The sequence below is a fragment of the Phytophthora ramorum genome, assembly GCF_020800215.1.
Source record: "Phytophthora ramorum isolate Pr-102 chromosome Unknown Phyram_PR-102_s0014, whole genome shotgun sequence".
Classification (NCBI taxonomy): Eukaryota; Oomycota; class Peronosporomycetes; order Peronosporales; family Peronosporaceae; genus Phytophthora; species Phytophthora ramorum.
In genome coordinates this window covers 1,370,182-1,392,595 of record NW_027150660.1, presented here as the reverse complement: position 1 = coordinate 1,392,595, position 22,414 = coordinate 1,370,182, and the positions used below count along the sequence as shown (strand labels likewise).

At 56.5% G+C, this 22,414-nt stretch overlaps 5 protein-coding genes across 5 annotated transcripts; 4 read left to right on the top strand and 1 right to left on the bottom strand.

The window, feature by feature from the left end:
- Positions 1-637: 637 nt before the first annotated feature.
- KRP23_12289 (Sterol 3-beta-glucosyltransferase UGT80B1) lies at positions 638-4,870 on the top strand (the record flags this gene model as incomplete). Its single annotated transcript, XM_067882888.1, has 1 exon — positions 638-4,870. One exon carries the CDS (start codon positions 638-640, stop codon positions 4,868-4,870), a length of 4,233 nt encoding a protein of 1,410 aa, XP_067739898.1.
- A 437-nt stretch (positions 4,871-5,307) lies between these two features.
- On the top strand, positions 5,308-7,792 carry KRP23_12288 (Sulfoquinovosidase; the record flags this gene model as incomplete). The annotated part of the gene is made up of 2 exons (XM_067882887.1): positions 5,308-5,479; positions 5,547-7,792. The coding sequence occupies 2 exons, from the start codon at positions 5,308-5,310 to the stop codon at positions 7,790-7,792; spliced, it is 2,418 nt and encodes an 805-aa protein (XP_067739897.1).
- A 347-nt stretch (positions 7,793-8,139) lies between these two features.
- Positions 8,140-10,311, top strand: KRP23_12287 (uncharacterized protein; the record flags this gene model as incomplete). Its single annotated transcript, XM_067882886.1, has 1 exon — positions 8,140-10,311. The coding sequence occupies one exon, from the start codon at positions 8,140-8,142 to the stop codon at positions 10,309-10,311; it is 2,172 nt and encodes a 723-aa protein (XP_067739896.1).
- Positions 10,312-10,423: 112 nt separating this feature from the next.
- On the bottom strand, positions 10,424-12,442 carry KRP23_12286 (uncharacterized protein; the record flags this gene model as incomplete). Its single annotated transcript, XM_067882885.1, has 1 exon — positions 10,424-12,442. The coding sequence occupies one exon, from the start codon at positions 12,440-12,442 to the stop codon at positions 10,424-10,426; it is 2,019 nt and encodes a 672-aa protein (XP_067739895.1).
- Positions 12,443-13,222: 780 nt separating this feature from the next.
- On the top strand, positions 13,223-18,554 carry KRP23_12285 (Protein MON2-like protein; the record flags this gene model as incomplete). Its single annotated transcript, XM_067882884.1, has 2 exons — positions 13,223-13,700; positions 13,777-18,554. 2 exons carry the CDS (start codon positions 13,223-13,225, stop codon positions 18,552-18,554), a joined length of 5,256 nt encoding a protein of 1,751 aa, XP_067739894.1.
- Between the last annotated feature and the right edge of the window lie 3,860 nt (positions 18,555-22,414).

Below are 22,414 nucleotides of genomic sequence, written 5' to 3'. Positions count from 1 at the left end.
TAATGTCGGGAACCACACTGCTCGAGGACGCGAGTGCTAATCACTCGGCCTCGATTGATTATCTTGGCAAAACATGCGATTCGAAACGGATTTTCGACAAAAACAATGCAATATAATAATAGGACCACCGTCCTGCTTCAAGACGGGGTAAGGCACTGAGTCAATGCAGTCTCGTATGATACCGTGTGCATGTATCTCCTGCGCCACAAAGGCAACCCATTAGGCCAATTGAACCGAAGACCAGTAGAATCCCCATGAATTTGAATGAAGAATGCTTGAAGTGCTGATAGAATTGCTGCTCAAGACTGGTGGTAAACACCAGCTACGCACACATATCTGCAAGTTCCCTCCGATCTCGAAATCCTTAAAACACGGAGGGTAAACACCGACCCTGGGCGAACACAGGGCATTCTAGCGACTACGGGGGGAGCACGGACACGGACCAATCCCTTCTCTGGCATAGTTTTCGTGTGCCATAAACACATCAGTCGGATCCTCGTGTTTATTATAATGTGCTCACGGACAGCAGGATTTTATTAAAACGACTAGACCGAACTCACACCGAACTAGCATCCTCGCAATGTATACCTTTCATTATCGTGTTTGCCACCTCGCTTCAACCCCACTACCAACCGCAATGCACCAGAACAGTCCCGATACAAACGAATTTGCCAGTAACGATGTTGTGTCCAAGCCAAACAACTTCGCCACCACCAACACAACCGTCCAGAGGCCTCCAGTCATGCGCATCTGCATCATCATCGTCGGTACGAGAGGCGACGTCCAACCCTTCCTCGCCATCGCACAACGACTGCAACGTGACGGACACCGCGTCCGACTCGCCACGCACGCCGTCTACAGAGACTTCGTCATGAGCCACGGCGTCGAGTTCTACCCGCTCGGTGGCGACCCCAAGGAACTGGCCGCCTACATGGTCAAGACAGGCGGCCACCTTATCCCCACCAAGATCGAGACGCTCACCAAGGACGTGCCGCGTAACAGGGAGATGATCAACGAAATCGTGCACTCTACGTGGCCGGCCGTCTCCGCCGCAGACCCGGACGGAGGCGGCCCAGGCGTACCGGGCAAACCATTTCAGGCGCAAGCCATCATCGCCAACCCCGTCTCCTACGGCCACATCCACGTCGCCGAGCGCCTCGGTGTGCCGCTGCATATCATGTTCCCTCAGCCGTGGGTGCCCACCACGGCGTTCCCACACCCGCTCGCCAACATGCCGTACACGGACGAGCTCAAGAAGACCAACTACCTGTCGTACAAGATGGTGGATCTGCTCATGTGGCAGGGCACCGAGGGCCTCATCAACGAGTTCCGCACCAAGGTGCTCAAGCTGCGCAAGATCCGCAACGGCGATGGCGGGCGAGACCTGCTGCTAGACCTTCGCATCCCGCACGCATTCATGTGGAGCCCGAAGCTCGTGACCAAGCCGGCCGACTGGGGACACCTCTACGACGTCATCGGCACCGTGACCCTGACCGACGGACCCGGTAGCTCCTACACGCCGTCACCCGAGCTCGAGAGGTTCCTCGGTAGCGACGGAGGCCCGATCTTCGTCGGCTTCGGCTCCATGGTGCTGGCCGACCCGCAAGCCACCACCAAAATGATCGTCGACGCAGCGCTGCAAGCGAACGTGCGCGTGCTGATCCAGTCCAGCTGGAGCGACATGGCCGGCGACCTCGACATCCCGCCCAACGTCTTCTTCATCGGCAACTGTCCGCACGACTGGCTCATGCCGCGCGTGTGTGCGGTGGTCCACCACGGTGGCGCTGGCACCACGGCTGCAGGGTTGCTCGCCGGCAAGCCAACGTTCATCGTGCCGTTCTTCGGTGACCAGCCGTTCTGGGGCCACGCAGTCGTCAAGGCGGGCGTTGGCGTCGAGCCTTGTCCCATCACGAAGCTGACGACCGAGAAGCTGCGTGAGGCATTTGTGGGGCTCATGAACCCGACACTGCGAGCTCGAGCTCTCGACCTGCGCGACGTCATGCAGCATGAAGACGGAGCTGGTGAAGCGGTGCGCAGCTTCTATCGGCACTTGCCGACGCAGGATATGTTCTGTGACTTGGATCACGAGCGGATCGCCACTCAGTGGAGTATCCGTGACCGTCTGAAGCTGTGTGACCGGTGTGCGCTCATCGTGAGCGAGCGTCTGGAGAACGCTGGCAAGAAAATGGTGAGCTATCACGTCGTGGACTACACGGCGCGTGGTCCAAACTCGACGCTGGCAGGTGCCTCTGCTGGAGCTGGAGCGTTCTTCCACGAGTTTGCTGGCGCTTACACTGGTCTGGTACGTGAGCCCGTCAAGGGATTTTCGAAGAATGGTGTGGCCGGTGGGGCCATCGGTACGTTGAAAGGCGTTGGTTGCTTTCTCGTGCGACCGACTCTCGGACTCGTGCACTTCACGGACCGTGTGGTGACGGGGCACATCAATGCGCACCGCGAAGAAGGCGAGCAGAAGCACTCTAGCATGCTTGATCGGGGGTTCATGTCGGCAATCGGCGTACAGAAGGGCTTGGCTAACAGCCACACGCCGTCAACTGAAGGCAACAGTGTTGACAACGTGCTTTTTGCGGACAAGAGCGTCCGCAAGCAAATGCTTCGCGCCATCAGCAACAAGGCGGAGGTATACCGCATGAGATATCAAGCCACGCTGGACTTTCGAAAGACCCAGAGTGGTCGGCTGCCTGAGTACAACCCGCTTTTTCCGAGCACCACGACAGGGCACCAGCAGCTTGCACGGATACGAGCACCTGGCCTTGCGCCTACGGGTATCACTTCAAAATGGAGCGATCCGGCACATCAACAACAAGCGGTCAAGCTCCTCGAAGTGCAGCTCACATCACGAGGAAGCGTCAACGTCCAGATCGATCTTCCATGCGAGGACTTCGACGCCGTTGACAACAATACCATCACTCGGTGGCGGCAATTCGCAGCTTTCCAATGCGGTAAGGCGGTGCAGGCTCAGCGCGCAACCAAGCCAGCTGTTCCTCCCATGAACGTCTGCTTGGCAGCCGTAGGCACCTGGGACAACGGTGTCAAGCAGTTCGCTGCCGTCGGACTGAAACTTGCGGCGCATGGTCACCGTGTGCGTCTGGCCGCCAACGAGTGCTTCCGCTCGAAGGTCACCGCGCTTGGACTCGAGTTCTACCCCTTGGCGGGTGTGCCTGACAGTGTCCAAGAGTTTGTACAGCTGATACACGACGCCCAGACCAGCGCTGCCCTCGATTCCGAACTTGGTCGTTCGAGTCTGGGGGCGCTCCAATCCTTCCGAGAACTCGTCTATTCGCTCTGGCCTGCCGCGTACGGCTCCGACCCACACGGCTGCGGTCCCAACAAGCCTGGCGTGCACTTCCGTGCCGACGCTCTGCTGTGGCATCCGATGCTGCTCGGACACGTGCATGTGGCACAACGCCTCGGTATCCCGCTGCAGTGCGCCAGCCTCGAGCCGCTGTCGCCGACGTTCGAGTTCCCACATGTTCTCAGTTCCTTCGCAGCATTGGACTCTGCAGTGACCATGACCCCCCGACACACCAACCTGTTGACACATGGAGTCGTCGACGCGACTTTGAATCGCGGCAGTGTAGCAGACATCCTCACTCAGTTCCGCTCGTTCATCGGACTCACGAGCTGCTTGAATCGGCCGGACCCGCTGGTTCAGTGGGAAGTGCCACACGTGTACTTGTACAACCCCGCGTTGCTGTCGAAGCCTCTTGACTGGGGCGAAGAGCTCACGGTGGCCGGTCATGTGACGTTGCGAAGTGGTCAAACTCCTCCAGCGGTTCCGCAAGCACTAACACAGTTCGCATTCTCTAGCTCCAGCCCGCCGGTGATCTACTTCGGCGTATCCACGCGCACCTTCGTGTTCGGAGAGTTTGAGGATCTGCTACAGAAGATCGACCGTGCCGCTCAGCAGCTTCGCGTGCGAGTCATCGTGCAAGCACGAGATGTTGGCGATGCAGCCCGCTCCCCGTACAGATCCGCGTCCGTTTATCTGGTAGACGCTGAGGTGCCTTACGACCAGCTCTTCGCAGGCGTAGCAGCCACGATCCATTGGGGCGAGCCGGACGTTCTGGCCGAAGGTCTCATGGCAGGCAAGCCAATGGCCGTGTGCGGCTCGCACCCGTCTCAACTGTTCGCAGCTCACCTGTGTCAGCGAGTAGGCGTGGGGATTCCGCCGATCAACGCGAGTACTTGCACTGTCGAGTCGCTGGTAGCGAGCTTCCAGCAGCTACTGCAGCCTGGTATTCGGGCCAATGCCCAGGCATTCGCGCCGACATTCGACCCGGAGGGGGCTGTAAACATCGCCGTGAGATCGTTCCACTCCAACCTGCCACTGGACTCAATGATGTGCGATATTGACCCGACGAAGATCGCCCGCGTTTTCGATTCGCACCACATGATGAAGCTGTCACGAGAGGCATATTTGGTAGTGCAGCCAGTTCGCGACGACAGTAAGGGCTTTGTGCCGTACAAACCGCTGCAGTACGATGAGCTGTGTCCACCGGTGTTCTCAATTCCCGGTCATCCAAGCGATATTCCACACGATGTGAAACCTCCGCGTGATCTGGACGCTGTCGGAATGGCTATCGAGGTGCTGACAGCTCGGTCGAGCGAGTCCAGTAGGCGCTCGTCATCTTTCTGCTCGGGAAACGCTCGAGACGTGTTCTGGTCGTCCACAGAGGAAGAGGAAGTTGTGCGAAAGATAACCAACACTGCCTACGAGCGCCTTGTGAAGCCTGCCTTGCGAAAGCGAGATAAGTTGACTCACATGTTCAGTGGGAAACCAAAGGCTCAACCGAGCTCAAAGCCCCAAGCCCGTAAGACGAGTATTGCTGAACGATTCAATAGAAGATAGATCGAGTTGAAATACGAGCGATGGCGTCGATTGCGAGTAGCGGGGGGTTTACGTGTCCAGGCGTAAATGAACCTGTCAGCTCATCCACGACAGGCCAGCAATTGTCAGGTGGCATTGCAGATTGCAGGCTGTTTGCGCCAAAGCACGATTCGTTGCCCCCCTCAGTACGTGTGATATTTCAAGCGTGAGGTCCTTGTGCGGCGGAATTCGTACAAGAAGCCGATCGACTTTGGCGATACCTTTTTAAACTGCATCGCCGGCACACGAGCTTCTTCGCGCCGCGCTGTCCGGCCCTCCTATACTCCACCGGTACCTCGCCGAGTCCATCAAGGATTCCTTGGCAAGGAACTTCAAGCGGACGTAGCAGTCTCGGCAGGAATCTTCGCCCTCCTATCGTGTTATTCTTCAATTTGCCAGCCCCCAACGACATCGCCGCCATGCAACCGCGCCTGGCGTCTGCGTTGATAGCTGCAGCGCTCGCAGGCGTTGGTAGTCCACGAGTCAGTGCCACTGCCGCTGACTACGCGCTGGGTCCTTTTATCGTGACTGTCGACACCAAGGAGTCCTCTCTCAACATTGTCAACAGCATCGGAGACCAGGTCTGGAAATGTGAGTACAGCGAACGAAGGTCACGCGGAATACAGTCACTGACAGTGCACACCTTCTTTGCATCCAGCGGCATCGGACCGAGCCTTCATTTCGGCGTCTACGGGGCTCACAGTCATCACGCAGGCGTCAGGTAACTTCCAGTTGAGCAGCAACGACGTGAGGACGCCGTGCCAGACGGCCACTATCTCGGATGTGACCTCCTCAAGCTCGGAGCGCGTGGACATCACTGGCGTGTTCGCCGATGCCGCGTGCTCAGACTGGACGTGGACGTTGTCGTTTGCTTTGGAGTCGGCCAGTGCCGACGATTCGCAGCCGCTGGTGTTTAACGCTAGCGTCGTTGGCGACAACATTGACAATGTTTATTTGGCCTACGAGTCACCGCACGACGAAGCCTTCTTCGGCTTGGGGGAGCAGACTGGTATTGGTAACCTTCGCGGGTGGCGCGTGCCGGTGTGGAGTCGTGAAGGAGGCGTTGGTCGTGGGGAGGAGCCCGTCACGACGTATCTCAACGAGAATGCCTCTATCTCCGGTGCCTTCGCTGGCGGCTCCCTGCTCACGACATACACAGGTGTGGGCTCTCTTGCGACCTCGCTTGGTCGCTGGTTCGTTCTCAATGGGACCAAGTACGCGCTCATCGATCTTGCTAGCAATGTCTCCTCGTCATTCGAGGATACTGCAGCTGGATACCTAGTTGGGAACATCACGGAAGGTGACCACGCGAGCGGTTCAACCACGACTCTGGAGATCATGTATGAGAGCTCCAGTGTGAGTGGCTGGCTTGGTCGTGCCGCCAAAGGTAACCCGCTACTTGAAGCAACGGGGGCTCTGACTGAGGTCACGGGGCGGCAGCCGAAGCTGCCAGACTGGTCTCACGATGGGGCCATCCTGGGCATTCAAGGCGGACAGGACTTCGTGGAGGACGTCGTCCAAAATGCACTCGATGCAAACATGCCACTCGTGAGCGTTTGGCTGCAGGACTGGTCGGGCACGCGGCTTCAGACTGGAGCTTATGGAATCTCGCTTCACCGACTTTGGTGGAACTGGGAACCCGACACGACGCTGTACCCGACGTGGGCCGAGTGGGTGCCCCACCTGCAGTCCACGTACGGCGTGCGTACCATGAGTTACGTTAACACATTCCTGGCCAACGTGAGCACCAAGACCACAGGGTACAATACAAGCTTCTACGCGATCGCGGCCAGTGAAGGACACTTTGTAGCGAACGCCACCGCGGGAGACGGCAGTGCGTGGACTATCACGAGCGGGCCTGGTATCAATGCTGGTCTGTTGGATCTGTCGAATCAATCGACGATCGAATGGTTTAAGGCGCTGGTGAAGGAGCAGTACTACTCGGTGCCGATTTCCGGCATGATGCAGGATTTCGGAGAGTATTTGTCCGTGGACGACTCGGTGGCTCTATCCGGCGGTACCGTAAGCTCTCGCGTCTTCCACAACGCGTACCCGACAGTGTGGGCCTCGCTTTTGCGCGAGGTTGTGGTCGAATTGGGACTAGAGAACGACACCATCGGCTTCCACCGCAGCGCTGGCACGTTCTCGGCGAAACACACGAATCTCTTTTGGGTCGGTGACCAAAACATCGACGCGTCTCGTGAGGACGGCATGCGCGCCGTGGTCAGCAGCACTTTTCACGTGGGTGCCTCTGGATTTGCGCAGACCCACTCCGACATCGGCGGATACACGAACACGCTCGCGACTGTCGGAAACATTACCCGTAACGCAGCTCTACTAGGCCGCTGGGGCGAGCTCGGCGCCTTCAGCGGCACCGCCTTCCGCACCCACGAGGGCAACATCCCGCAGATGAATGTGCAGGCCTACACGAACGCGACGACCCGAGCTTACCACGCCTACAACGCGCGCCTGTTCCGGAGCCTCAAGCCGTACCGCTTGGCCTTGCTGGACGAGTACCAAGCGCACGGCTGGCCGATTGTCCGCCACCCGATCATCTACTCGCCGAACGACTCGGTCGCGCGCGCTGTGATTGACGAGACTTTCTGGCTGGGCGAAGCGCTGTACGTCGCCCCCGTCTACGACTTGTCCGCTTCGTCTGTAGACGTCTATCTGCCCCCGGTTCAAGTCGACAGTCAATGCGCTGAGGTCAACTCGACCGCCTTCACGTTCAAGCACCTGTGGAGTGGCGAGGAGTTTGCTCCGGGGCAGACGATCACGGTCGACGCTCCGTGGGGGAAGCCGGGCGTGTTCATGCGCTGGCCCGTGACCGAGCAGGAGGGACTTCAACTGCAACAGCTCCGGGAGTTCGTCATCGCAGAGAACGCTACCGTCCTGGACGCCTGAGCTGTTTCAGGTGGACACTCCGAAGCGTCCTTCTAAGATACCTGATTGAAAAAGTAGAAAACGATTGGCCAAGCCCCTTGACGAATTCAATAATCGATCAGTGTCAACCACACGTGTCAAGCTGTTGGTGTTGACTCCGCAACTCTGCTCGTCCTGCCTGTGTCCACCGACTTTCCCTTTCCCATCTCGACGGTCTCTCTTGGCGTCCCACCGTTGCCTTTAACAGCGACTGAGACGGCTGGCTGCCTACCAGCGGAGTCACTCCGCGAAGAAGTGATCCCCGAGGCAGGCTGGCATTACGCGATCAGCCGCCGTTCGAGAACAACTGGGCTTTGACACTGTACCACATGCACACGATGAACGCCAGCGGCGACGGCCCCCAGCGCCGCTACGTGCGCGGCAGCGACCGACGGCTCGCGGAAGTGGTGGCTCAAGCTGCCGCTCACATCGACTTGGAGACTTTGAAGCACCGACGGTCGGAAGCGACCGGCGTGACGACCGAGCGCGTTATCGATGGCACGGTAGTCACCGCGACGTGTGTCATTGAGTGCTCAGTCAAGGAAATGCGCGCGCTGCTAAGCGCTCCCACGAGCGAGCGCTACACGTGCGTGATGCGCGAGCTCATCGGGCAAGACTTCATCTACGGCGCCATTGTGCACCACGCGCAGGAGATCACGACACAGGACGTGTCGGTCCGGACGGCGACGTTCGTGAAGCGCCACATGCTGGCACGCAACGAGCAGTGGTGCTTCGTCAGTGCGGCAAAGGCTTTGGAGCACAGCGACAACGAAAGCCAAGGCTTCACGGTCACACTCGCTTCGCTGCACCCGGACGACGTGTTCATCGGCAAAGCGCAAGCGGCCAGCGTGATCCATATCCAAGGACTATCGGCCCTGTACCTCGTGACCCCCGAGCAGCTCAGGAACCACAAGGAGGGGAGAGTTAAGCGAGCGGTCCGCGTCACGTTTTGCGCGCACGTGGCAGCAACAAACCCTGGATCAGCTAAGGTTTCCCCATTTCGATGGCTCTTGTCGTCTATGAGGAACCGCGAGGAGGCTGACGATGCCTCGAACGGGGCAGTGCTAGCACGGGTGATGCAGCTGGCGCGCACGCTCAAGCAGTTCCAGGTCGCTGTGCGTCGGCGCCGACTAGACGCGCAAGTGCTAGCCGATCTCCGCAAGGTGCAGCCGACTAACACTCGCTGTGCGTGCTGCACGCGCCGCGTGGCGGGCGCTGCTTGGAACATACTCGGCAGCTCGAAGCGGGGAAGCACTGAAGAAACAAAGGGAGAAGACACGTCGCGAGGTTCCAAGCAATGCCAGTTGTGCGGCTTTCTGGTCTGTGCTCGCTGCGTGTGCACGATCGACAAGAACTCGGTGTCGGATGGAGCGTCCGAGCGCTCGAACAAGGGCATCAAGTACAGTCAACCTGTGCACTTGTGCGAGCACTGTATGCAGCGCGTCGACGACGCGGACTACGACAGCTATTGCGCTTCGGAGAATAGTTTGTCTCCTTCCAGTGGGCCGCTCCAGCCTGACAGTCCTGCTGCTGAGCCGGCCAGTGCGGTGATCGCACGAGTGTTGAGCCAAGTGCTTGGCAGCGCGACGCAAGAAGAGAAACCGGTTGTCATTCGCGTGATCAAACATTTTCTCAGTCCGCGCGAAGAGCCTCAAGACAAGTTCCGTGCTGACCCAGCGGAGTTGGCCAAGAATCTGGGTCGCTTGGCAGAGCAAGAGGGCTTCTTGGAAGAACTACCAAAAACCCAAGTCAAGCAGCCCTCGGAAGCCAAGCTGGAGAACCTCTTGAGCCCGGAAGTAGTTGACCGTCCTCCATTGGCAGGCGCTTCGGGGCGTCAATACGCTCTGCAGTATACCGACTTGGGCAGTGACGGTGAAGACACTGAAAGTGCTGAGGATGCCGAAGACGCCGAAGATATTGAAGAAGCAGAAGTCGAAGACGCTCACATCGCTAAAGAGATCACCATTGTGGCGCACCATCCCGTTCCAGCTGACGAGGCGTACAGGCTGCAGTGGATTGACACGCATCCGAATATCGTTTCGTACATGATGGATCTCCCCGAGTTGGAGCTCCTCTGCAACGTCGCGCGCGGTGAGCTGCAATGCGACGCTACGCTGGTTACCATTATCGGCCCTAGCGCGTCTTATGTAGTAGCGTCCACGGACCCCGCTTGGCGAGGTTGCGAGATCCCGCGCGATCACTCAATCTGCGCACATACGCTCATGAACGGAGCGCCGCTACTCGTCCGTCACCCTGAAGCTGACGTGCGCTTTAGCGCCATGAACCTCGTACGACGAGATGGTGTGCGCTTCTACTTCGGCTTCCCGATCAAAATCTCGTACCCGGAAGGAGGAGGCACCACTGCAGTCGGCACGTTCTGCTGCGTTCACGCGGGTGAGACCCGCGACGTCTCGGATTCCCAATACGCGCTCATGACGACTTTGGCGGAAGGTGCAACGCGCGTGATGCAGTGCCGAGCATCACGTCTACTTGAGGGCTAGCTGCAAGTGCTTGTAAATGGAAAATTATTATATCAAGAGCGCTGAGTTCCTTTACACCAGCTTTTTACAGTTCCATGGCCGACAATAAGCACGAGGCTACGTGCAGCGGCGATCAGTCAAGCACGTTTTCATCGGTCGTCATGCGGTTAGCAATAATGCGTGTAGCGCTGCGGGAAAGCTTCTCGAGAGTTTCGTACTGTGACTGGCAAACACGACGAGGCTCGCGATCAACACAGCACACAGCACCGATAGCTGAAAGTCCGTCGGGTGCGAACAGCGGGAACCCGAAGTAGAAGCGCAGCCCACCTCGCAGTACAAGTTGACTGCGACTAAAGCGCACATCTGCTGCTGCGTGCGGCACCAGCATCGGCAAAGACCCCATAATGGTGTGCGCGCAAAGCGCTTGATCCCGCGGCCCTGCGCCGTTACGGAAGACCGGGTTGTTGCTGGCCAGGATGTACTGCATATTGTGGGTAATGAGCGTCACAAGTGTCGTTTCGCAGCGGAGTTCCCTGCTTGCCAGGTTGCAGATGAGCTCCAACTCCGGCAGGTTGCGTACTCCGGCCAGCCGAGCACGACTCACAGCCCCCAGCCTCTCGAGCTCATTGTCTGGCAATGGAAATAATGGGACTCCTGCGTTCGAGTCGCTGTACGCCAAAGGGTAGGCTCTGCCACTGGCCCCGGCGAGCAAGCAGCTCGATAGAGGTCGTTGGGGGATTTGAAGCTGTGTCTGCAGTGCTAGCAAGTATTCCTCTTGCGAGCTTTCCATGGTGAGCCTTCGACCGTGCTTGGGTCCATCCAATTGCTCGGACGGCGACGTAACTTCGTCATCGACGAGGTGCATGATGATGTTCTTCACTGCAGGCAGCTCGAGTTCTGACGCGTTTACTAGCGTATCACGCAGCAACCGCGCAAGGACTTTGGTAGCTGCCTCCGTACCCGGTGTATTCGGGTGGACTTTTGGCTCCAATGTGTCGCTGTTGTCCGCGGGGATCGAGTCGTACAAGGCATCGTCAACGCGCTCCATGCAGTTGGCACAAACCCGCACGATGGCGAATGCGTTGCCTTGAGATCGCTGCGCTTCCTGCTCGGAAGAGCAGCCCTCGCAGACAAAGTAGCCGCAAAGTTCGCAATGCCGCCGCACCCGCTTCTTACTGCTCAGGCCCAAGTGTGTTGACAACCTCATGGTCGCCGCGCAGCACACGCAACGAGTGTTACGAGGCACGTACACGACCTTGTTCGTCATTTTCTGAGCACCAAGTCTTCGACGCCTCACAAGGACCGCCAGTCGGGAGGTGGCATGTGCCATCATCGTGAGCCGCTTCATCTGCGCTCGAGAGGAAACTCCTCGTTTGACTCGAGATGTGGCGCTGCTGGCTGTTGTGAAGAGGAACGAAGGGGAAGTCTCGGGGCTGCAACTTCCGCTGACGAAGTGCGCGTAAAAGCTCACTCGCACCTCCTTCTTCGTAGCGGATGGGACCACCGTATAACCAGCTCGAACGTCGTGTATCTGGTTCACATGGCCGCTACGCGCGTGTGTTTTACCCGCAAAAACATCCTCTGGGTCGAGCGAGGACATCGTCACGCAGAAGCCATGTCCATTTAGCTCCTGAGTGCAGTCCACGTAGCACCACTGCTCGTTGCACGCCAACACGTGGCGTTTGGCAAACAGAGCCGTCTTGACCGTCACGTCACTCACCTTTGGTCGTCGGCGGTGGCCTCGACGACGATCCGAGCGGGTGTCGTTTTCGTCGTACTTGTTGGAATCCGCGTCATTGTCCGGCACGCGATGCACAACAGCCCCGTGCACAAAGTCGTCGCAGAAGAGTTCGTGCATGGTGGCGGCATACGTTGCGCTGGCATCGGGGCGAAGTATCTGACGAAGCTCGTGCACTGAGCATGGAATCGTCCCTGAGGCCATGACACGCTGCAGCGCGTGCGTGCGCGTGGTGTAGACAGCAAAGCCCAAGTTCCCGGGGCTCTTGTCCCAATTGACCACACTGCACCGCAGCAGGTGCCAGTTGATAGTCTTGGTGTCTCGAGCTACGACCTCCGTCAGGCGTCGGTCGGTCTGGCGCACGTTCCGACGGGGGCTCTGGGAGCCATCGAGCAGGGATCGGTGGTCGAACATAGCTGTCAGTATCCTGTCGACCTGCGAAATGGGGAACGCGGCGTATTTCGATGTGAGGTCGCGTTCGGACTTGGTGACCAGAATGATTCGAGGATAGGTGGTGCAGCAGAGAGCTGGTCGACATCGGGAGGCTGTGAACGCCCGAGATTGCCGTCGTCGTAGAGGTTGTGCGCGAACCAGACACGCGTTGCGAAGGGCTCAGCTGGGTGACGCGAATGAAGTCTGGACTCGAGGTCAGACCGCAGATTACAGCATTTGAGGCAGTGCGGCCCGTGGTAGTGCAGCGGTAAAGTGCCTGACCGAGTTGTCTGCAGGTCCCTCTTCGCACTCTCGTTTAAGTTGTCAGACGAGAAGGGGTCAAGCAAGGCGTCTACAGAGGCAGCATTGCCGGAGTATTATAGCTGTGCTGGAGTGAGCAGCCGCGTTGATAATGAAGATAGCCTCGTAGTCATCGAGTCGAACCGATTCGGCGGTGCACGAAGACATCGCTCAGCCCACCACAGCGCAAGGTGACCGACCACACGTCCCTCGTGCACCAAGTCACGACGCAACAACAGCATTTCGCCAGTGAGGGCCAAGTCGTCAAACGATCGATCAAATCACCCCGCGTTTTTTGCGCTTCCTAGCGCATGATCATGGCGGGATATAACCAACTTCTACACTATGTGTACACAAACTACGTGCACCACACTAAACCCGAGTAGGTACGATTCACACACGCTCTCCCAGTTCAACTCGGTTCATCCTGCAGGCATCCTACGCGTCCTGCGCTGGTCGACAATGGATTTCCTGCGCCAGCTGGCTGCTGACCTGCACGCGCTGCGGACCGAGGCCAAGCGCAAGTACCCGGTGGTGAAGGAGGCGGTGGACCGTGCGCTGGAGACGCTGCCGGCGCTGCAGCAGCAATACGCGGCTCTGCTGCGCGTGGAGGGGCGCGCGCCAGGCCCGGGGCACAGCCTGTTCCAGAGCGAGAGCGTCCTGCGGCCTTTTTTGCTGGCCTGCAACCACACGAACGCGTCGCACAAGATCTTGGTGTTGGCGCTGGCCAGCATCCAGCGCCTCGTAAGCTGGGACGCCATCGAGCCTGCCAGCGTGGGCAGCATCCTGCGCGTCCTGCAGATTCAGGCTGAGAAAAACGCCCACGCCGATGTGCAGATCAAGCTGCTTCAGACGTTATTGCAGCTGATGACGCTGGCCTATGAGGAGAAGAAGGGGAAGGAGCAGGTCAGGACGGCACCGGACAGGACCCAGACTACAGGTCGGGACTATAATTTGTGTTTTGAGTATGTGGATTATCTTGGGATACTAACTGGGTTTTATTGGGATATTTGTAGAGAGCGAATTGGTGGGCAATGAGGACATGGTCATGCAGGCCGTGTGGATATGTATCCACTTGCATGCGTCGAGCAGCAGTGCCAGCTCCATGGTGGGCAACACGGCAGCCATGACGATCCGCCAATTGGTGTCGCTGGCGTTTGGCAAAGTGGATTCGAGTGCCGAGGCCAAGCACGTGGGGGTCCTGCTGTTCCAGGAGCTGTGCTTCATGAGTCGGGAGGAGAACGGCGTGTGGCTCAAGCGAACAGCCGTGTCACCTATGAGTGCTGCGCTGGGTGTCGAGTTGCTGGAGACCGTGCTGGCATCGCATTACGGACTCTTCCGGCTCGACATTGAGTTCAAGGCGGTGTTGAAGCAGCAGATGACCCCGTTAGTTCAATCGGTGCTGGAAATGGGCTGCAACGACAAGCATGGCGGGTCTGCCGGTTCTGGGATTACGGGACCGACGAACAGCTCTATCACAAGTAGCAGCACCAATGGCGCAGCTGGTCCGTTCTTCCCGCTGCTTGTACGCGGCATGCGACTCGCAAGCACGCTGCTGTGCCATTTTGCAGATTGTCTCGACGACGAGTGTGCGTTGATTCTGCACGCACTGCTAGAGATTATCGCCACAGGAACCTACACCACCCCGGACACGTCGAAGTCTCCACCGACGCCTTTGAAGTCGCCTGATTCCAAGTTCCACGCGGTGAACGCTATCGCGAACCTCAAAGAGGCCAAGAACTTTTTGACCCACTCAAGTTCATCCAACGCGAGCACCTTGGGTGCTACTGGGGGTGTTGGAAGTGGCGTTAATTTTGTTACGTGGCCGGTGTTGCTGTCGCTGGAAGTATTGAATCGTGTGTGTCTGGAGCCAGATATGGTTGCTGCAATGGTGAATTACCCTGATGGAGTGCTGGTCGCCATCACTCGGACCACATCATCGGTGATCATGACGTCGCCTCCATCGGATTTCAAGCCCCAAGGCCCTGACGCAGCTGCTGCACCGCGCTCAGGTCTCGAGTTGCTAAACGAGCAAGAGACACCAATGCTGCAGCAGTTTTTCATGGCCGTCCGCGTCGCTGCCTCGTGTCAGAGTAGCATGACGGCCTCTGTTTTTGAATTGTCGAGATCCACTGACAATGAGGAGGTGTGCGAAAGGCTTGCCAAGGCATGTGTTGCTGTGGTAGCACCCGCGGTGGTCCAGTCCATGAATTGTGTTATGCGGCACTGCCGTGAGGTCGATTTGGTGACTATGTCCCTCAAGTCGTACCATGTCCTGGCCACGATCGCATCGCGCCTCCGAGCAAACATGCAAAGTCAAAGCGCAAGGGAAGCATGGTGCAAGCAAATGGACGAAGTGGTGCTGACTTGCTTACGCGCGCTAGGCGGGTTCTCCTTCCCATTACCGGACGGCATTCGAGGGAACTCGAAGGGATCCATCTCGACGAATGGGCCTGGTAGCGGCGATTACCAGGATGAATCGGTGGCGGATGATGGCGAAAGCTGCCTTGTGGTGGTTAGTTGGCGCGAGGTACATGCAATGAAGGCGCTTTTCGGTGCTGCGCACGTCATGGAGGAAGAACTTTCTCAGATGGAGTGGTGTGTGTTGCTTGAGGGCTTTGAGATCATCGTGGGTCTCACAGATCCAAAGCTGAAGAATGGACAACAGAAGCTACCAACCAAGAGCTATCGTATCAGCGCTTTCCGCATTGAAGACGAAGATGTGGAACAGCAGCTGGTGATGCTGAGTAATTCTATTGTGGATTTCTTCCGTGATGCGCTCAAGTTGAGCAGCGCTGCTCTACGCAAGCTACTAGCTGCTGTCCGCAGGGTGTCCTGGGATCAAGTCGGCCTCCCGGTGCCGAATCGAGACGCGGAATCTGCCGCTGGACCCACTTGTTCCGCCTCCTCAAGTGATGATTGGACTATTGTGGATAATGGAGATGGGTCAAGTCCTGCAGGCAATCACCATATGAGAATCTACCAGAGCTACTTGGGAGTGGGTCTTACAGGATCGGGTGCTTTTATGCCATGCTTTGCGCTACGCATGCTCACACAGTTGGCGTCGAGCAGTAAGCGGTGCTTTGAAGAGGTTATGCGGGAGCTGGTGCTCATGAGCACGTTTGTTCCCCAGGTTCCTCTCACGGCAGCTCAGTTCCCTCAGCTTGGCCAGTTCCAACTCTTCACGACGGAAAACATTTTACTGCTCATGCAGAGCGCTCTTCAGAACGTGGTCAACAGTGTATCGCCCACCTCGAAGCCGACCATTGACGATTTTGACGCAACCAGGAACGAGGGTCCTGTGTCTCCGCATGAATTCGATCAGCAAGAGCTCTTTGTGCCATTGTTGAAGCTGGCTCGCTCAGACATGAAGGACCGCACATTGACGGGCATCCTCGAATTGCTCAACACCTGCGGTCATCTGATCAACACTGGGTGGCCCTTGGTTTTGGCAGCAGTGCAAGAAGCTTGCGAAATTGGGGACGCCAAGACGCAAGTGCTGGCTTTCAAGTGTCTGCGCCTCATCGTTGATGACTTGGTGGTGTCAATACCCAGCAGTTACCTTCCAGACTGCATCAAGTGCATCGGGCGTTTTGGCAGCAAGGCAAAGGACGTCAATATTAGTCTCACCGCTGTGAATGAGCTCTGGAGTGTGTCTGATGTGATCGGAAAGCAGAAGGCGCGACAAGAAAGTGATCCCAGCAAGCGCAAGCAAGATCAATGGGGGTACATTTTTGCTGAATTCAGCTCGGTTGCGCTGAATGACCGGGCAGAAGTGCGAAACAGCGCGATCAACACCCTTTTCGGAACGGCAGTAACGTATGGTGCTCAGTTTGAACTGGTTGAGTGGCAACTGTTTATGAACTCGACAGTGCTGCCCCTTGCAGCAAAGCTCTGCGAGACGCAGAAAAGTTCGCGTACGCTTGAAAAGGACAAGCCCAAGGCTCCTGCCAACTACATGCTCCACCACTCACGGGATAATGCCGAGAAGCAGTGGAATGAGTCGCGGGTGCTCATGTTGACTGGAATTAGTCGCGTGTTGGAGACCAACTGGCACTATTTGCTGCAACACACGTCGTGGTTCGCCTCCATTTGGCGAGAACTGCTTCAGCACGTAGCGCTAAATGCTGCTTTTGGGATGCCCAAGGAAGTGGTGCTAGCAGCAGTCAAGACGCTGCAAACGCTGTTGCAGGTGTCTTCGGCAGGAGATTTCGACCACATCGCGCAGTCCCAGCCCGTGCGAGCTGGAGTCGGCATGCGCGTTGTCGGTGGCGCTCTGGTTTCTTCGTCTACTCCAACGTCTGGTGCATCGACTTCTCCCAACCTAAGGCGTGCCACTTCTGCACCTGTGTATCGTGACCCCGTACTGTGGGAGGAAGCGTTTAGCCAGCTACTGAGCCTGTGCGATGAGAGACAGATTGCAGCTCAAAAGGACAAGAACCCGGTGCACCCTTGGAAAGAGGATGCGGAGCAAGAAACTGCGAGTGCTGTGGTGTCCGTGCTAGTGACGCTGTACATGCAGGCGAAGGAATACGAGTTCAAGGACGTTCGCAACGTGGAGAAAATGCTGGACCTGTTCGAGTTGCTGATCACTCGGCATGTGCTTGGCACACCTGCGATTGGTAATGGAGCAGTGACGAAGGCGATCACTAACATTACGACGAACAGTTTGCAGTCACGTGTACTGAACGCGTTCGAAGAGTGCGGCTCGTTCGTATCGCACCCGGAAGTCCACACAAAAATGCTGGATCAACTCGTGGGGTACGTGACGCAGTCTGCGTCCAAGGATCTCGTCTTCTTCACGCGCCATTCACTTACGTCACTGGCAAAGCTGTACGCAAGCGTTTCCTCGGAGGCCAGGGAGAAGCGATTTCTGTCGGTTCTCTTTTGTATCCAGCCTTTCTTGAAGTTTGACGAGGAAGGGTTCTCCACACCTCGCACGAGTCCGTCTTCGTCTCCAGAGAAACCGATGACAGCTGCGCAGAAAGCGGCAACGCAGTTATGGAAGCACGCGTTGCGTGTGCTTTTGGTTGTTATCTCGAGCGGGTTGGTAGCCGTTCGTCTTGCCGAGGCTTGCTGGAGGCCGCTGTTAGAGACGATCGCGGGCTTCGTGCAGCCAAATGGCGGTCAATTCCCGTCGTGTGTGCAGTCAGAAGAGGACGAAGTGTTGGTGTTGAGTGTGCTAGAGTGTGTGGTGGACAGCACCATTGCCCTGCTCAGTGACGGAAGCGAAATCAAGTCTTTCGTCGGACAGCAATTCAACGCGTTTATCGGAGACTTGGTCGCCTTGTTGTGCTCGGGGGTGGACGCGGTGGAGCACAACAAGTCTATCATTCGGTGTTGCGTGCGCCAATTGACCACGATGTGCATTCAGATGGCGGACCAAGAGCTCGCTTCGTTCGCGCGGGCCCGGCTGGTGGCGTGCTGCAACACGGCGTTGGTACGGTATGCCGACCTGGACAGCGCGGCACATTCCAAGCCGCGGTCTCTTAGCACCACAATGGATGTGTTGGAGCGCACCGCTCGCAAGTCATCATTCTCGTCCATGTCGGCTCTGTCGGTGGATGACGACGAGGTTGTTCCTGCTCGTGAGAGAGTGGTGGTGCTCTTGACCAGCGCGCTGGAGGCTGACATGGAGCCGCGCAGCGTAATGGAGATGTATCCTGCGCTGTGCGGTTGTATCTCGTCGTCCAACTTGGAGGTGCGGCAGCTTGTGCAGCGACTACTGCTGAGCGGGAGGCTCTCTGAGTATTGTTTAGAGCTCATGGACGCGGTGGAGCGGCAGTCTCATTAGAATTAACGCGGCGGCGGCGCAAGTGGTCCCGCCGCCCAAGCTGGCAAACGATAATCCCATGTTCATACGGTACAAGCAAGCGCTCGAGTTTGTGGTCGCTAACAGCAGCAGGCCGTGATATCCCAGGCTGGGTTGTAGGTTCCCGAAAGCACCCGCATCTTGATGAGATAGTGGTGGCTGTGCATCTTGGCCTCACGAGTGCAGGACTTGACTTGTTCAACCTCCTTGTGCTCACGTCATGACTTCTGGCTTCACCGAGACCCGCCAACCTTGAACAGTGCTTTCTTGAGAAAACGAGATGAGGCTGGAAGCGCTTCATCTCGCCTGTCTTAGATGCCTAGACAGCACCGGGACCCCACGAATCGTGACTATCGCATCGGCATCGCTTGAAGTGAGCCCGCGCAACTCTTGTGGCGTGATCGGTATCCTTTACACGGTGGTGCGGCTCACAGATTGTTGAACAAGCTTGCGCTCGCCAATGCTAACGGAGCGACATCCTCGACGCGAAATACACAGCTCAATTGTCGGCGACCGCCATCTGTCTAACAACCCCACGGCCTGCATGCGAGAGAGAGAGGCAGGTTGATCTATTTAGTTGTTAGTACTTCTAGATGCCTGATTGATCCTTAGCCTGGTTAGCAACGCCGGTTCCTCATTCGAGTGCGGTGGTTGTACGGGGCTTGTCCTTCTTGTAGACTGCTCTCGTGGTGGTTCTTCAAAAGCTGCACAGCATAGAAGCAACCAGGTCCCTTCTAGTATCATGTCTGGGCGTCGGCGTTCCCGCTTAGCCAATGCTTTCACTTGTCGAAGCCCTGTTGCCCAGAATTCTTGTGTGCTCTGCTCCAGTTTGATCTCTTCGTGCTGAAAGATGACTCGGTTCCTCTGCATCCATAGCATGGTGATGCAGACGCTGCTCATGATGCGCCATAGCCGTTTCCATTGTGTGACTATCTCTTCTTCCGTGTCTGGATATTCTTTTCTGAGTCTCACCGCTGTCACTGCTGACATTGATGGTGCTTTCCTGTTGGCACAGTTTGCCATCACGAGCTCCAGCTGCTTCCCACTCCATTTTTCCTCCATCCAGTGTCCGATGAGTTTCTGCCAACAGGCTTGTGCCGCTGGGCAGCTCCAAAAGATATGCTCTATCGTTTCTTTGATTCCGTTGCAGCACTGTAGCTTTCTGCAACTGTTGTCTCTTGCGCGATCTTCGTGATAGAGGTTCAACTGCCTAGTAGCCACGCGATATCCTACCCATACTTGGTATGCTGTGAGCTCATGACTGTGCTGCCAGACTTGAGTTGGTGTCTGCTGCATCACTGCTTCCTGCCACTTGCTGTTCTGTACCGTTTGAGCAAGCCTCTCCAACTGTCCTTTTAGACTAGGTCCATCGCCACAGTACTTCTTGAAAGGTTGCTTCTTCAGTGCCTTGCAGACATGTTTGTTAGCGATCGAGTCTGGGACCTTCCATGGAAACCCATGTAGCAGCGGATGCGCATAGAATACAATGCTTCCTTCCTCGGCATGCCGGTGTAGATGTTGTATGTCCCGACAAGTTCGTTCATCCTCCTCCTGGCCTTCGTCCACTTTCCAGTGTATCCCGTCTGGCTGTTGGACTAGCTCAATCTTGTGATGATCTCCGGTCGCGTGATTTGTACTGATCCCTACTGCATGTCCTGATGTAGTCGCTTCCCACTGGTAAATTGCCTCCAGTTTGGTGGGGTGCCGCATCTGAAGCTTGCTCTGAATAGCCAGTCCGTCGCCTATCTCCATCACCGGGGAGCTAAGCAAGATTGCTAGCCCCCATTTTCTCATCTTGTCTTGCCGATGCATCTTGCCTGCCATGGTCGGTATGTTCATCGTATATCTGTTGACTGCGGTTCGGCGCATTTGCAGCTCCTCTAGCCTACATGGTCGAATCCTGGTGAACTTGTTCCGCTTAAGCATATTACCAGTGGCGTCACGAATCCATGGGTTGCCTTCCCAGCTATAAGTTGGCCAGAAAGCTGTCTGTTCCTTGTCCTGCTGCCGCGGCTTCCACGTCTGCTGACTGGGCAGCTCAATAATCCACTCATCCTCTGTAGCCCAACTGACCGATCCTTTCTCTAAGCTTTTGAGCGTCTTCATCATAGACTCTGACGTCCCTTCATCCGCTGTTGGTGGAGCTATCCACTCCCCCAATAATTGATGTATCTTGCCTCCCGCTGACTTATTGCTGCCTCCTCTCTGCCCTCGTCTCGACAACCTAGGTGTCAGCCCTGTGAACTGTCCTGTGGTCTCTCCTCGCCATGTCCACGCCTTCCACGCCAGGAAATAGGTGTCTTTGCGTTGGATCAGCCATTGCATGCTTTGTTTTACTCTCTGCGTTTTGCACGCCACGTCCACCGATGCTAGGCCCACTCCTCCCGCTTGTTTGGGGGTGTATAACAGACCTGGGTTGACTTTATGTCTGGACGCGTCCGTCGTGATGGCATGGTGCCACAAGAATTGCTTTTGGATGTTACGCAACTGAATGCCTGCCCAGCGTGGCATGTTGAAGACCGTTGCTGTGAATAGTACTGCTGGCAGCATTATCACGTTGAGTATCTGCACTCTGTTCTCCAGGCTTGTCGCTAACTGCGCTGCTGTTGCTAGTCTTCGCTGGATGCTCCGTATTCTCGTCGCCCAATTGATGTCCGTGAGTGCTCCAGTTCCTACTGCGTGCCCCAAGTATCTGACTGTGTCGTTGTGCTGCAGCACTGGAATGCTTCGATACTCCACTTCTTTGACTGCTGTGTTGAGAAATATTACGTGGCTCTTGGTCGGTTGAACGTGTAAGCCAGATAACTTTCCAAATCTTTCAACCACCTCCATTACCCTCGGCAATTGATCCGCCTCGTTGAGGAAGACAGTTGAGTCATCAACAAAGGCTGAAAATACGTGCCGCTCTCCATTGCCTCCCGGGATTGGGATTCCCACTATCCGTTTGTCTTGCTGTATTGCGAGCGCCAATACTTCAGCCGCCAGAATGAATAGTAATGGCGCTAGCGGGCAACCTTGCCTAATTCCTGACTCCACTTCCTGTATCTGTGAGAGCTCACCATTCACCAGAAATCTCGCTGTCGTACCGTAATGCAATCTCCGTATCATATCTACAAACTCTTGCGAGAATCCAAACTTCAGGAGTGCTAAGAATAAAAATTCTCTTGCCACCGTGTCGTACGCCTTCCGAAAGTCCAGTAGGAGAATGACTTGACTGAGAGCTGCCGCGATGTCTGGTCGTTCAGTAGCAGTTGCCAGCATAGCTAACATCATCATGACCGTCTTCATCATTTGTCGCCCATGAACAAATCCTTGCTGAGAATCTCCAATAGGTGTCCCCATTACTTTTTGTGCTCTCCGTGCCAGCACCTTGGTAAACACTTTATACGCCGTTTGTAAGAGCGAGATGGGCCGAAAGTTCATGGCATCCGCTGAGTCTCCTTTTTTTCGAAGAGGTAGAATGACTGATTCCAGAAATGACGCCGGAGGTTCTCCACCTTTAATCAGTTCATTTCCGATGGTTACCATCGCTGGCATCAGGAGAGCTTGGTGATCCTTTATGAAGTCATTATTGAGCCCATCTCCCCCTGCCGCTTTGTGGCGATTGAGTGCTGCTATTGCGAGGATCACCTCCTCTGAATTGATTTCCTGCATCAGCATCTCGTTCTGTGCTGGTGAGAGCCGCCTGGCCTGGGGAATCCGAACAAACTTGTCAAACTCACGTTCCAGCGCTGCACCTTTGAAAGCATTGTGAATCTCCCCGAAAATTGGTTTCCACTCCGATGCAAAACAGTCCGCTATGGTCATCTCACGCCTGAATTGTTCTCCGTGGATCTGCTTTA